The sequence below is a fragment of the Ochotona princeps genome, chromosome 1 (genome assembly GCF_030435755.1).
Source record: "Ochotona princeps isolate mOchPri1 chromosome 1, mOchPri1.hap1, whole genome shotgun sequence".
Classification (NCBI taxonomy): Eukaryota; Metazoa; Chordata; class Mammalia; order Lagomorpha; family Ochotonidae; genus Ochotona; species Ochotona princeps.
The window spans coordinates 81498445-81514972 of record NC_080832.1 but is presented as its reverse complement, the minus strand read 5'-3'; the positions used below and the strand labels follow the sequence as shown (position 1 = coordinate 81514972).

Genomic DNA, 16528 nt, shown 5'->3' with positions numbered 1-16528 from the left:
CATAGCTGCATTCAGAAGTAGCTAGAGTTAGGATTTCAATGTATCTTTTGGGGAAATATAATCAACCCACATACAATCAGATCTGTCTAGCTCCACAGTTATGGTTCTCTTCGTCAGACTTGTCTGCTGCTTCCCATAATCTTATGTAAATAGGCCCTATGATAACTTCAGTATGTAAGTCAACTCAAGCCATATTTTAAAATAAAACTGGCATCAATAATTAACTTGCTAATATTTTAAAGATATTTATTTTTACTTGAGGCAGGGGAGAAACAGAAAGAAAGAATCTTCCACCAACTGGTTCACTTCCGAAATGACCACAAAGGCCAGAGCGGGGCCAGTCTGAAGTCGAGAGTCAGGAACTTCCTCTGGTGTCCCATGTGGGTTCAAAGGCCCAATGTCCTAGACCATCTCCCACTGCTTTCCAGGCCATTAGCAGGGATCAGAAGTCAAGCAACCAGGACTTGAACCAGTGCTTTTATATGAAACACCAGCTCCATAGAGGATCCGCCTGATATGCCACCATACTGGTGCCAATATGTTAATACTATGAAATCTTATTTTATCTAAAATATAGACTAAAAATGGCTCTATTGGGGCAAGTGTTGTGGTGCTGCTTCTGATGCCAGCAACCCTTGTATAGCAAGGGCTCAGGTGCTTGGGTCATGATCTGCTGCTTTCCTTGGCACAATAGCAGGGAGCCCCAGCAGCTCTGCTTCTGATCTAGCTCCCTGCTATTGTGCCAAGGAAAGCAGCAGATCATGACCCAAGCACCTGAGCCCTTGCTATACACATGAGAGATCAGGATACAGACTTCCAGTCCTGGCTACTGCAGTCATTTGCGTAGTCAACCAGTAATGGATAACCTATTCTATATGTCACTCTGCCTTTCAAATAAATAAATAGACCTTTAAAAAATTATGAAAACAGGTCGGCTTGTACAGGCAGGCATTTGGTACAGTAATGAAGATGCTTCTTTGGATGCCGCCATCCCATATCAGAGTGCCTGTGTTCAAGGAACCACTCGATTTCCAATACGGCGTCCTGCTAATGTACACCTTGAGAGAGAGCAGGTGATTACTCAAGTTCTTGAGTCCCTGCTGCCCACATGGGAGACCCAGACTGAAATCCAGGTTTCTGGCTTTGGAATGAACCAGTCAGGTTGCTGCAGGCATTTGGGGGGAGTGAAGCAAAAGATAAAAGATCTCTTTAGGTCTATTTCCGTATGCTTCTCTATCTATGCCTGTGTCTGCCCTCTAAGTAAATACACAGAACATAAAGAAAAAGGATGAGTAGTCACAATCCCAAGAACATTGTATCTATTAGATACTGAAACAGAATTTTATAATTCAGTACTTACTGTCCCAATTCCTCTTATATGCAGGGGATATAATCCAAGTCCTCCAATAAATGCCTGAAATTGTCCTAGAAATTTTGGTCTAGAAATTTTGCTTCTTCAAAATTCCTGCTTTTCCCAATTTCTGTACATCTATGATAAGTTTAATTTATAAATTAATCATGGTAGAACATTAACAGTAACTAATAAAAGTACAGCAATTATAGCAATATGCTTTTATAACTGTTACAAAGAGATGGGCACAAAGCATTGAAATCAAGTAGCTATGGTCCAGCGCAGTGGCCTAGCGGCTAAAGTGCTCGCCTGGAACACACTGGGATCCCATATGAGCACCGCTTCTAAACCCGACAGCCCCGCTTCCCATCTAGTTCCCTGCCTGTGGCCTGGGAAAGCAGTCGAGCACAGCCCAAAGCCTTGGGACCCTGCATCCACATAGGAGACCTGGGGGAATTTCCTGGCTCCCGGCTTCAGATCGGTGCAACACAGGCCGTTGCAGTCACTTAGGGAGTGAATCATTGGACAGAAAATATTTCTGTCTCTCCTCCTCTCTGTATATCTGACTTTGCAATAAAACAAGTAAAATCTTTTTTAAAAAAAGAAATCAAGTAGCTGCTTAGAACATCTGCATCCTGTATCCAAGTGCCTGGCTCTGATGCAGGCATTTCCAATCCATGATAACGTTACAAGGCGTCATTAGCTAGTACTTAGGAAACCTGAGAGAAGCATATACATCAGATGGGGAGAGAAGAATCAGGAAACCTTTTTCTGTAACTTTGGCAGTAACAATTTGAACAAAGTGGTGGAATAAGGAAAGAGGCTATTTCAGGTAGACTTAGAAGCAGTAGTTGGTTAACGTGAGAGTAAAAAAGTGTGAAAGTGGTACACAATGAGGACAGAGAAGCAGAACACAGTCTATCATGAAGAAAATTACATTCTATGAAAAAGCGCTTAGACAATGTCCTGATTGCTGGAGGGTGACAGACACAAGAGACATTCTAAGGAAGAGAATTTGGCTATTCATATTAGTCTTTTTGAAAATGGCAGCAGGAATCAGCTGGGGATTTAAACTTCCAGCAGCCGGGAGGCCGCCGGTGGGCTCCAGGATGGGGTGTCCTGCTCGGATCCCGACTCCAGCCACCATGTGCATGTGGTGAGCTGTCCCCGGGCCTGCCTGGGTTCGGGGGCTGCTTCCTTCGGGGTGAGTACACCGAGGGGGGAAGTTTCTGTGACTGGGTAGGTCTGGGGCCCACCCACCGCCCTCATTGGGCGGTGAATGGGATTGGGGAGGGGCGTGACCTTGGGCCTGGGGATTTAAACTTCCAGCAGCTGGGAGGCCACTGGTGGGCTCCAGGATGGGGCATCTTGCTCAGATCCCGACTCCAGCCACCATGTGCACGTGGTGAGCTGTCCCTGGGCAGCCATTGCGCCACTTGGCACCAGGCTTCGCCTGCTGGCTGCCCGGCCTGGGAGTTCTGGGGTTTTGGTTCTTCGAATCACTGCTTAGGTAGCTCCAGGTTCATCCCACTGTGCTCTTGGGATCTGAGTTAAGCCTAAAGATTCCCAATGGCAGTAACTCTTCCTTTGAAGAACTTGTAATCACTTAACAATGCTGAGCAGTGAACACCAGTTCATGCAAAAGCTAAGGCTCGGGGCTTGTCCAGCAGGATATCCTTCTACCTGACATGAGACTGGTCACATTAGGCAAGGCCATAACATTAACTAGCGCTCAAGAACCATAACTGGGGGTAGATTCTGTGCGGGATGTGTGGGCAAAACCCTGTGGAAATTCTAGCCCCACTGGTAACCCCAAGAGTTTGGGTGGTGATAGACTAAGCTAGGTGTGACCAAGGAGCCTGCCATCAATCACAGGTAAAGGAACCCACAACAGTCTGGACTGGTCAAGGCAGCAGCACCCGAATGTGCATCCTGAATAGGGTGTGGAGTGGGCCAGGCTGCAACATTCACCAGCTCATACACAGCCAAATGGAAGGCCAGACTGCACCGGGCACTGGCCTAAAACCCATTGGCATGTATGAGAACTGGGTCTGGGAGTGGATCAAGTGGAGGAACATGGGAAACTCTCCTGGTGAGTCATAGCTCCTGCTGGTGAACATGTGGTCCAGACCTGGGGGTCGCACAAGCTGGAAAAAGTAGCTCCAGCAGTTGGCTAACGTGTAAATTGGTAATGGAACGGGATGTACTGGGCAGGACTGAGCAAACCTTAGCCTAAAAGTGAAACTAGAAGCCAGGATGGAGCACAGGACATGCCGAGCTAGGCTCTTGCACCTACTGGTCTACGTGAGTCAAGGACGCTAAGCCACAGTGTCTAAGGCAGAGGCCAGGACAAGTGAGGGACTGAAACAAGCTGAGTCAGAGCAACCACTGGCATGCGCGTGATCTACGGCCAGGAATAGGCCCAGCTGGGGAGCTAAGCGGACACCCTAACTGGGTTGAGGTTCCCACCGAGAGGCACGTGTGTTGGAAGGGAGGCTGCGTTCTAACTAGGAAACAGCTGTAGTCTCCTGTGGCACTAGTGTGGACTGGGATTGAATGCACCACGCTAGGCCAAACCACAACACTGTCTGGTGTCCTGGAGAACGAGGGTAGATGTGGGACTGACTAGGCTAGGTCTCAACCCCTACTGAGCCATGTGTGAGCCGTATGTGGGTATGGATGAGCCATGGCTGGGCTGAAACATCCAACAACAAGAACCAGATTGGGGTGAAAGCCAGCCAAGAAAAGCCACTGTTCCTGCTAAGACAGGAGGTGAACTGAGTAGGGCTGGCTCAAGGACCCCCTGGTATGCGCAAAATCTGGCATTGGGAGGGGTTCTGATGGAGGAGCCTGGGCAACTCCTCTGGCAGGACACAGTCCCTGCAGGTAAGCGCAAGAAGCATGATAGGAAACAGTCCAGAATAGGCCATGGAAAGTTTCCCACTGGCATACCATTTGGCATGGGTTGGGGGCAGACCAGGCTGAATCAGTTCACATCATCCACTGGCAAATCCAAGCACCAGAATAGAGTGTGGGTTGGGCCGGGTTCAGTCGCGACAAAACCCAGTCCACAATATGGAATGTCAAGGTGAAGCTGCCTGTACTGGATGTGACTGCAGCACCCAACCAGCATGCGTGAGAACCAGGGAGGGGGAGGGCAGAGCCGGGATGGGGATTAAGGGGCTGGTTCCCTCGCCGGACAGCTACTCCCACTGGAGAGCAGGGGCTGGGATGGGGACAGACCAGACTAAGCAAGGCTACAACACCTGTGTGCCTCATGTGGACTAGATCAGGGAAAAGCCAGGCTGGGAGAATTATTCCTGCTGGTGCCAGCATAAATTAGAGTGGGTGAGGGTTGTTTGGGCTTAGCCACAGCATCAGCTGGCAGAGTCTGGCACTGGGGACTAATTCTGTCAAGTCAAACCACAGAACCACCCGAAGAGTGCATAAACCGGGATTGAGAAAGACACAGGAGGGAAATAGTGGGTTCCTCCCTCTTGGGTTACTACTCCCGCGGGAAGGCATGAAAACTAGGATGGGGGCTGGGGTGGCTAGACAGAGAGGCACTCAACGACATCCGTGAGGGCTGGATAGTTGAGCTGGTTAGATGGAACTAAGCTTTAATACCCATTGACAAGTACAAGAGCCAAATGGGATGTGGGACAGACTGGACTAGTCTCCTATACATATTGGCAAACCAGGGTAGGGGGCGGGCCTGGTGGGGGTTATTGTGGGTCGCTGACTAGGCTGCAGCCCCCACTGGTTGATGTGAGGGCCGAGCATGTGATGGGTAGAACCAGGCTGGACTGCAACACCCATTGGTTCCAGCGCAAGTCGGGACTGAAAACAGAACCAACTCAGCAATTGTAACCACCAGCTGATCAGGGCGATGGACTGTGCCGGGCCCTGTGCTTGCTAGAACATGCAAGAATATGGTCTGGGAATACCTCAAAGTTTCTTTGGGAATCTCCCCAATCGAACTGCTGGACTCAGAACCCTAGCCAAGAAAAGACAGAGGACAGAACGAGTCACCCACCTCATCTATATGTTGGCAGTGAAATACTGGGCAAATGAAGACTCTATGATGGACTATGTCAATCAGTGGATTCTTCAACGACCTCATCGTGCTTGGAGTGGCGAAACTGGCAGCGATTCATAATTGGTGAACTATTAAAACCACTTGAGCAAGTATCTCAGAGCATGCCTCACATCCGGGACTTGGGGTGGGTGGGAAACTGGGTGGGGCTTCTCCCTCAATATCCCCCTTTACCTCAGATACAAGAAGGAAACAATATGGACATAATAATCTTACCCACTTCCTTATAGCCCCTGAACCTTTTTTACCGTAATTAACTATGTAAAGATTGTCAAAAATGTAAAAAAAAAAAAAAAGAAACTGGCAGCAGGAATCAAAAAGAGAAATATTCACAAAAGTAGAATCTAAACTATTTAGTGCCTAGTGATAGGATAAAGGCAAACCATTCAGGTTGGTTTCTAGGATTACTGAGACAATGATTCCATCCACTGCAACGTTCACTAGTGCTTTTCATGACATTAAACACAAGGTTAACGTTCTGTCTTCCTCCTCTATGAAGGGGCAGCAGCAGCAGCATTTGGTAGTTATTTACATACTCTTCCTTGAAACTTGTTTGTAGGACACTACACTTTTCTAATTCTCCCACCCAACTGGCTGCTCCTTTTCAGCACAAGCAGGCAGTTGGATGGTAAGCAGAGCAGCCAGGATATGAACTGGCGCCCATATGGGATCCTAGTGCATGCAAGGAGAGGACTTTAGCCACTGGCTACTGTGCTGGTCCCCATAGTAGGCTAATTTTTAAGTCAATAATTTTGCTTGGCCCATGAATGATGCTATAAATGTCTCTTGGCAGTTAAAAGTGCCTCAGCCCTGCTTTTCAATCTCCTTTGCTGGTTCCTCTTTACTTACCCAACCTCCAAACACTGTGGTGACTAAGGACTTGGCTCTTCAGACCCTCTCACTTTTCACTGGCCTAATCTAAAGACATAACAATCCAAGAATTGACTCTTCTGTTTCTATACCCAGATACCTACTATCACACAAAAATATTTTCCTAGAAAGTTCACCATCCTGAAAAAACGACAATTTCATCCTCTCATATGCAAACCAAAATATCTCTAGCTATCTTTGAATCTTCACTTTCTTTTTTTTTAAAGATTTATTTATTTTTATTACAAATCAGATATACAGAGAGGAGGAGAGACAGAGAGGAAGATCTTCCATCCAATGAATCACTCCCCAAGCGGCCGAAACAGCTGGATCTGCACCAAAGCCAGGAGCCAGGAGCCTCTTCTGGGTCTCCCACACGGGTGCAGGGTCCCAAGGCATTGAGCCATTCTCGAATGCTTCCCCAGGCCACAAGCAGGGAGCTGGATGGGAAGTGGAGCTGCCAGGATTAGAACTGGCACCCATATGTGATCTCAGTGCATTCAAGGCGAGGACTTTAGCCTCTAGGTCACCGCCCTGGGCCCTGAATCTTCACTTTCTATCATACATCACATATTCCATTATGAGAAACCTTTACTGGACCTGGTTTCACAGTCTTCCTTAAATCTAACTGCTTTTCATTGTAGTCGTTCTACCATGATGATTACCATCTCCTACACAAAGCACTGCTACAGCCTCTTAACTGGTTTTCCTGTGAAATTGTGATTTACACGAAACATCTATTTGGGTGGTGTGCTGGGACACCTTGAAATCTGAGTCTAGAAAGTGCCTTTTGTATACTAATAAGATAACTGGCAGCTGGGGGCTCTGAATAGTGTCAGGGTAAGAACCAAGACACCCTTAAAGGCCCGTAACTCTCAGCACCACCTTCCCAGCCTTTGGTGGGGAGACAGAAACTGAAAGGTGAGCTGACCAGCAGCAGCCAATTATTAATCAGCCACAACAACACAATGAAGTCTCCACAAAAACCTATACTTATGGGTTTTTATCAGAGTAAAAGGAGTTCCTGACAGATGAATACATGGAGGTGGCTGGAGAGCCGCATGCTCAGAGTACGGAAGTAAGTTCCTTACCCTATTTTCCTCTACCTCTCGCCCTATGCATTTCTTTTATCTGGTTGCTTGCCTGCATCTTTTGTAATTTGATAGATTCTCCTGTTTCTCCCTGTAACTCTTTTAAATCAATAAATAAATCTTAAAGAAAAAAAAAAAAAAAAAAAAAGACCCAGTGCTAAATTCACTGCAGGTAATGCCAGCAACTCGTATGTGTGTCTGTTGAGCCCTGGCTGCACCAGATCCAATCCAATTTCCTGCTAGTCTGGTTGGGAAAGCAATATTTGGGCCCCTACCACCCATGTGGGGCACCTGGATGAAGTTTCAAGCCCCTGGCTTACGCCTGGTTCAGAACTGACCACCGCAGCATTTGAGGAACGAATGGTGGACGCATGATCTCCCACCCTCCCTCTTTCTCTCTCTCCCCTACAATGCGGTCTCTCTGTAACTACATTTCAGATGAATAAACCTTAGATAAGGAAGGAAAGAAATGGGTATAAGCAACTAAAGTGTCTGCCTGAGCTTTGTGGATCTGCCTTCCCAGTAAAAAATAATGTTTTAAAAAGCCACAGTATCAACTTTTATCATGCATATAAAATTCTTTCAAATTCACAAATTATTAGTTACTGTTACTAGTTTCACTATTAAAGAGTTAGGAGAGGTTTTTTTAAGAGTAGATATTGTAACATATTCATCATCTGAACAAAAATTGAAAAAGAGGTTAAAGTCAAAGGAAGGTGCGACACTCTACATTCCTTCTATGATCTATTCTTTAAAAAAATGAATCAGCAAATCACATACCAAATTTGCTCTTCACATCAAAAAGCAACTACTTGTAATATGAGATAAAATTCAAAAGAAATAAAATTCAAAAGCATACTACCCAGTATCAAGATGTAACCATTAGTAACTCAGGTGTTGAAACTCATGTCTTCTCTCCCCAATCTCTCATGTACTGGCAGGTCGCTTTACAGCCCTGTGCTGTAGACTGCCGATAAGCCTGTCCACGACTCTCTGCTATTTCTCTTCTACAGCACAAAATTCTCACCAGCTGAAAACCGTATTATCAAACTAAAGACTAACATTTTCCAGTCTCCTTTCAATTGGCAAGGCAGTATGTGGCAGTTTCCAAGAATTTTCCTTAAAAGACCTTTATTTCTTCATTCCATCTCTCCTGCTGCTTAGAAAAGGCAATTAGCCTTCTCCTGGACTGTGGCCATGAGAGCCAACCTGTAAGAATGCCAGGGCAGTCAATGACATGAAAGACTGTAATAACAGGGCTCTACATTGGCTTCCTATGGCATCTTGTACTCAAACGTAAACACTAATTCCTCATTGCTAAAGCCAATCCTAAAGGATACACATTACATTACTTACCTCATGTCACTTCCCTGGTTTAATGCATTCATTACCAATTCCTAAGACTATTCAGAATCTTCCACCAACCAATGTGTCATTATTCCAATCTTTCTGTACAACTTTTTAAAAATATATATTTATTTTATTTTTATTGGAAAGTCAGAGAGGATGAGAGAAAGAGCGGAAGATCCTCCATCCACCGGTTTACTACTCAAGTGACCACAACGGCCGGAGCCGAGCCAATCTGAAGCCAAGAGCCAATGGCTTCTTCCAGGTATCCCTTGTGGGTTCAGTCCCAAGGCTTTGGGCCGTCCTCGACTGCTTTCCCGGACCACAAGCAGGGAGCTGGATGGGAAGTGGAGCTGCCGGGATTAGAACCAGTGCCTATTTGGGATCCCACTAGGCTACTGCACCGAGCCACCATACAACTTTTGATTTCTTGCGACAAGATCATTACTCATACTAACCTCTTTTCTAAAAATGACTTCAAATGTCTTCAAAAGTATCATTTATCTTTCAAGTTCTAGCTCAAAACTTACTTCCTACATAAAGCTTGTCCTCAGAGACAAACGTGATCTCATTTTCCTTTGAACTATTAGGGCATATTGCATATGCCACTCACTTAGCAATTCTTAGTTTTCCTATTTTGAATTTTTCTCATCTTCCCCAAAGATTTCAAGCTGATGTCCTCCACTTAAAAAGAGGAGTAGAAGACTGCTGTCAAACTTTTTCTGTGGCCCATCTTAGAAAGGTACTTTATATACAGAAAATCCCCAATGTTGATTAAAATATATGATAAATTAGAACATATTTGGCAAATTTTAATCATCAAATAATTACCATATTTAAAAATCTGTTAGGTATAACAATTAATCAGATTATAAAAAACAAAGTTTACACTAAATAATTCCTACTTTAGAGAGAGGCTACTGGGGCCAGTTTTGTGGCCTAACTGGCAAAGCTGCCACTTGCAATGCTGGACTCCTGTATAGCGACAGTTTGAGTCCCTACTCTTCCACCTGTGATCCAGCTTCCTGCTGACATACCTGAGAAACGGGTGCTTGCACCCCTGCACCCACCTGGGAGACTAGGAGGGAACTGCTGGCTCTGTTTCCAGGCTGACCCAGCCCAGCCACTGTGGCCATTTGGGAACGGTGGATAGAGGATTACTCTCTCTCTAAATAAAAAATTTTGGGCCCGGCAGCATGGCCTAGCAGCTAAAGTCCTTGCCTTGAACGCCCCGGGATCCCATATGGGTGCTGGTTCTAAACCCAGCAGCTCCACTTCCCATCCAGCTCCCTGCTTGTGGCCTGGGAAAGCAGGAGAGATGGCCAAAGCCTTGGGACCCTGCACCCGCATGGGAGACCTGGAAGAGGTTCCTGGTTCCCGACTTTGGATCGGCCGTTGCGCTCACTTGGGGAGTGAATCAATGGATGGAAAATCTTACTCTCTGTCTCTCCTCTCTGAATATCTGACTTTCTACTAAAAAAAATAAATAAATCTTTAAAAAAAATTTTTAAGAGGCTACCTAAACAAAGAGAAGCTATGATTGCCATATTTTTGAACAATTAATGGTTATTCAATGTGATAAGCATGTAAAACATACCCATTAGCTTAAATCCAAATGACAAAGAACTAAAAGCAAAATGAAACAGCTGTAGAACTCTAGACAAGTTCAGGAGTTATCATATTTCTCCACTTTGCTTTGCTACCACTGGAACTGTTCCCCTAAATCAAACTTGCATTTCTTCTTAGTAAGTCTAAAAATACACATCATTCCTAAGAAATGGGAAAGGAAGAATCCGAAGCACATGCATTTTTTTACACCGTAAGGAATGAGGACAGGAAAATGCGCATTTTGTATGTAAATTTCTCTAAAAGAAAATCAATGTAACACCCAAACAAACCATTCAACAAAATGCTGAGTAATAAGGTAAATCATTTTAAGTACTAATCAAATTAACACTGGCACTTTAAGTATACCCTTAAACTGATTTATTCACACTAAAGAATTTATCTGGAATACTTCTAGGGACTCCAATAAATACAAAATGCAATTAAGACTTCAAAAACAACTTTCGTTGTTTGAATTTTATTTGAGAAGAACTGCTGACTCAAAATTAATGGTGAATTCAGCTATTTTATATTTACTAAATCCATACAAAGACTATAGAACATTAGCAATTACCAGAGATCATTACACCTACTTCTAATGATTACTGAAGATTAGAACAGTGACTTAAGCAGTTATTTTGGTACCAAATGCTAAAACTGTCGATATGTTTCTCCAGAAGTCTTAAGTCAGGGGCAGGTAATCCTTCTCCATAAAGGATCAGAAAACATCTAAGACCTTGCAGACCAAAGGGTAAGGATAATTATGTAAGTTGTTTTGCAACAAGAGAGAAAACAAATTTGTACCAATTTTAATTGACGAAATTCAAACCATAATAACTGTGCACAATTTTTTTTGGTAACGAAGGTCAAACGAGAAGAATGGATTTTCCTTCAGGGATGAGAATAACATTTTACATGACTGAGATCCAAAGATGCAGTTCCCTATGATCAACTCTACTGCAAATATTCACCTGCAAAATATTCACCTGAACCACTGAAAACATTCCAGCCATATTTACTCTGTCATCCCTTGTTTTAAGTATTGAATATAAGAAACAGGTTTAAAAAAAAAAAAACAAAAAACACTACTGTTACAAACCCTTAGATTCCAAGAGTCTACTTCTAAGTAACAGCAACTAATTTAAATACTAGAACCTTCAAATTTCTTACCATAAGGTACCTAATCTTTAACGTCATTTCTATAAAGCAACTTATTCTTCCTTGATTCTTACCTAAATGTTAGGTAGAAACAAAGACCACTAAGCACAGATGAAATTTAATCTCCTTTAAAAAAATTTGACTATATGAATTCAAACTACACAAGAGCAAAAATATGGACAAAAGCACATTTTTAATCAGAAACCAAGGAAACAAAGTAATCAAGATTAACTAATCTGAGAGTAAAATGAAATAATAGTAAGGTTAAAAAGGAGAAAAATGGAGTTTTTCTGTCTAATGTATGAGTGGGGAGTTAATGCTCTTAAGGTTTTATGAAAATTCATTTTCAATTGCCTTGGAAAAACTAATTTGAAGTATGTTTAGCTTTTAAATTCATTCTGTTACCCTGAATAGGATCCTCATCTGCTTTTAACTTCGTGACTTTACACTGAGATGCTTTTGCAAAAGTTAAAAGTAGCATCATGTTTTCCAAGTAAACTTGTACAGCCTCACCACTAGCAGCCCTAGACAACAACCTCTGTGACAGGAAGCTGTGCTTGACTCCCCCAGTGTCAAATTAAAAACAACACTTACTTCCTGCTAATAATAATCAGTAAAGATATTTAAATCTTGTTAATAAACACACTCTATGTATTAAAATATTTTCATGAGTAATAAAATTGACTGTTTTTCTAACAGATTCACTGTACTTAATTATGAAAAAACTGAAAAATCAACTATAAAGACATTTAAATCTAACAAAGGGAACAAAGAGTATCACATATAAACATTATAAGGTATAAACATCTCTTTTTAACATCTTTTGGAGGAAGTTTGAAGTATCCAAAATGCTTCAGTGTCAACGATCCTGAGAGAAAGTTGTTGATTTTAGACTTCAAAAATCGGGAGTAGGGGGGGCTGGTGCGGTGGTTCAACAGGCTAATCATCCGCCTATGGTGCCAGAATCCTATATATGCAGCAGTTCACGCTCCAGTTGCTCTACTTCCTACCCAGCTCCCTGTTTTTGGCTGGGGAAATCAACAGAGGATGGCCTAAGCCCTTGGGTTCCTGAATCCATGTGGGAGACCTGCAAGAAGCTCCTGGCTTCAGATAGGTCCAACTCTGGTCATTGCAGCCATTTGAGGAGTGAACCAGCAGATGGAAGACCCCTCTCAGTCTCTCAGTAAATCCACTTTTCAAATACATAAATAAATCTTTTTAAAAAAATCTGGATTACTGGGCCCGGCAGCATGGCCTAGCAGCTAAAGTCCTCGCCTTGAAAGCCCCGGGATCCCATATGGGCGCCGGTTCTAATCCCAGCAGCTCCACTTCCCATCCAGCTCCCTGCTTGTGGCCTGGGAAAGCAGTTGAGGACGGCCCAAAGCTTTGGGACCCTGCACCCGCGTGGGAGACCCGGAAGAGGTTCCTGGTTCCCGGCATCGGATTAGCGCATTCCGGCCCGTTGCGGCTCACTTGGGGAGTGAAACATCGGATGGAAGATCTTCCTCTCTGTCTTTCCTCCTCTCTGTATATCCGGCTTTCCAATAACAATAAAATCTTTTTAAAAAAAATCTGGATTACTGATTTTAGCACATGAAACTATACTACAAAAATATTTTGATTCGATGTTACCTTTGCCGTAGCAATGGCTTTTAAAATTTCAAAACTAAAGAAATCAACTAAAAAGATTTGAACAACCTCTGCATGGAAGTAAACGTTGCCAAGAACCTCTCATTGTTCACTTTCTTTTAATAACCCTCTATACACATTAAATGAGTGATTAACAACAAAAAGAACCATGTGTACCTCGGGAAAGTTCCCTAGGTTCTCCTACTAACTCCAGACCAGTTCAGAACCACTTTTCTACATATGTAATAACCAAATTTGAAGTATACATAATAATGGATTCAACGTGCCCAACTACATATTTCAGTATCTACCCAAAATTCCCAGTTACTCCTGGCAGTCATTTCCTGGGGTTCTAAAGGCAATACAATATGAATGTGCAGCATGTTTTATATCACATTAAGTGGGTAATCACAGAATTTTAGAGCAGAGCAAAAATCCTGGAGATTATCTAATCTGAATCTTTTGGTTCTTCAGGAAAGGAGAACCTACAACATCCTATAGATACCTTACTCATACTGCTTCTAGCTCCCACATGTCAGAAAACAGGCAATATTCTATGTATTTTATAAATAAGGAAACTGAAGCCTATAGTTAAATTATAGAAAACAACAGAGCTGGAACTTCAATTCTTTTTTAGACTTATTTTTATTGGAAAGGTAAATCTTACAGAGAAAAGGAGAGACACAGCGAAAGAGCCTCCATCTACTGGTTGACTCCCAAAGTGGCTATAATGGCTGGAGCTGAGCTGATCTGAAGCCAGGAGCCAGCAGCTTCTTCAAGGTCTCCATTGCAGGTGCAATATCCCAAGGTTTTGGACTATCCTCAACTGCTTTCCTAAGCCACAAGCTGAATGGTAACTGGAGCAGCTGGGACACGAACTGGCACCCATATGGGATCCAGGCACTTTGGTTTCTAATGGCACAGGAAGATTAGTCAACTGAGCCATCATGCTAGGCCCCAGGACTTCAATTCTAATGCCCTGACCCTTAACTTCAGTGCCCTGTAACCTGAGGAAGCTGCAGCCAACCCTTCAGGTAACTCAAGATTAAAATATTGCATGAGAACTACTTAACAAATTTCCATCTCACCTACTACTTAATGTGAAGAATCCTTTTTCAAAATCCAACAAACTGAAAGGTAAATATGTTCACTCCCTAGTAAATATTAAGAGCAACTGAGTGGTAATTTAGCAATACTCATATGAAATTTCAAAGTATTGCTACTACTTTCATCTTAATATTTTAAGTTTAAATAAGAGAATTTAAATTTCTATGTTAAATATTTTCTTCTACTTTGCTGAAATTACAGAAAGAATCCTGGTGTCACTGGAAGGCTTACAGCTAGAAATCAAGACATCTGTGTTTCTGTTCCAATTTTGCAATACTCCTGTCTACTGTTAAATCTCAACCTTTCTGAGTGCATTTCTTATCTCTGATTAACTGAGCTCATCATAACTGAGCGTCAGGCATCTTATCTAACCTGATTCTAGTTGTCATATCTTACAAGAGACACAGTCTTCTTATCTGACAGATGAGGTCTGGGAGACTAAGCTTTACAAGAGACTAGCTGGTTAGCAGGTGACTGGAATCTAACTCACCCAGCTCCTCGTTGCCCCAGCTGCAGCCCAGGATCCTTACAGGACACCACTTTGTTCAAACACAACAGAAAACGCGAAGCTGGTGAGGCTGGGAAGACAAGAGGCGCCACATTTCCAAGAGGCACTATGAGGGAGTTGCAATGATCACATCAGGGCAGGAGTTGCGCTGCGCCTGAGTAAGCCACCTCTTGCGTCCTGCTACGGCCCACCTGGGAGGCAGGCCTGCATGGCGTTCCTGGAGAGCTGGGAAGTGTAGCGCAGGGTGGAAGCCACCTCCTTCAGTCTCTAGCCCTCTCCCCTCAACCCTCAGTCACTCTGTTTCTCTCAATCTGCATGCTGGAAAAATATACTGTGACATTTTCCCTTATTATTACAGTTAAGATAATTTTCAATAAAATGTTCTAAAACTAGCTATTAAAAAGCCTGTCAACTGGGTTTTAGAAATACACTGTAAACTGAGAAATATACACTTTTATCCCTATTTTAGCAGCAAAAATAAAATCATTCCTAAAGTACCTTTAAATCAAATACAAAAATAGTAAGTATAAAAAACTGAGCATATGTGTGTGGCAGAACATTATAAACCAACAGAAGCTGGGAGCAGTTCTGGCCTTTTCAAACAGATAAAATCGCCTAAGCAAGTGTTTAATACAGGACGTGCACACAGTCACCACAGCTTACCACTGCTGCGTTTGCATAAACCCACTGAGATTGCTGCTCTCCAAGCAGCCGAAGCCTGCTCTTGCAGAAGCTCCTCTGGCTCTCACAGAGGTAAAATGCGCAGTAAAATTAGCACCAGCAACATTCTATAGTAGGTAGTGCACCACCGCCTGCCTGTGTGTGGGCACTGGCTGTTTTGGTAAGGTGTAAGCTATACTGTGAGTGTGCGTGTGTGTGTGTGTGTGTGTGTGTGTGAGAGAGAGAGAGAGAGAGAGAGAGAGAGAGAGAGAGAGACCGACCGACCCTAGGGTGAATGTAGGGCATAATTACTAACAAATGCAGCCCCAAAGCAACAGTTTTTGCTGTAAAATATAAGTTTCAGGTTTTTCACCTGCATCTTGCGCGCCAAGTAGCACCATCTAATTAGCTCACAATGAAAGGCCGAGCTGCTGCTTTACCTGAGAAGCCGGACACCTCCAGGACTCTGGGTCCTCTTCCCAACCACGATCAATGCGTTACCGGCTCTGCATCCTGACACCCTGGAACTGGTCACCTTGCAGGACGCCCCGGCCCCCAGCGAATCCCACAAACGGACTCGGAAAAGACCCACCTTCGGCATTCAACATTCACCCCGCCGCTACCCGGGGACAGGAGGAAGAAAGGACAGGCGCGCACCTGCCAGACACCCGCAGAAGCACAAAGAGGAAGCGGAGGAGGCCGGGGCAGTGTCCGGCCCGGCCCGCCGCTCGCCCGGCTCCCCACCGCCGGCCCCGGCCCTCACCTCGATCTCGCGGATGTTGTTGGAGGTGACGAAGATGCCGATGCCAATGGGGATGAAGATGAGGCCGATGATGAAGAAGGTGGGCAGGACGGTGCCGGCCGTCAGGATGGGCTGCCAAGCCGGCAGCCGTTGCTGTTTGAAGGCCGTGTTATCCGGTCTTCGGGTCTTCGTGGTGCCCCCGGGAGCACACGGGGGCCCACCGTCCACTTCATCCTTCGCGTTATAGTTCATCGCCATCGACCCCCGGGGCGCGGCTCCGCGACGCGCAGGTGGACCGTCCAGGGGGCCCGCCTGCTGACCCTGACAGGAGACGCGCAGGCGCCGCCGCCGCCGCCGCCGCTGT

The 16528-nt window shown here is 44.3% G+C and overlaps 1 protein-coding gene across 1 annotated transcript in view; it reads right to left on the bottom strand.

Annotated features, from left to right (window-relative positions):
- Positions 1-16528, bottom strand: part of TMEM30A (transmembrane protein 30A) — a 44274-nt gene that overhangs the window by 27342 nt on the left and 404 nt on the right. Inside the window, 1 exon segment of the mRNA XM_058661339.1 lies at positions 16186-16528. Coding sequence (XP_058517322.1) covers positions 16186-16528 — 343 coding nt within the window.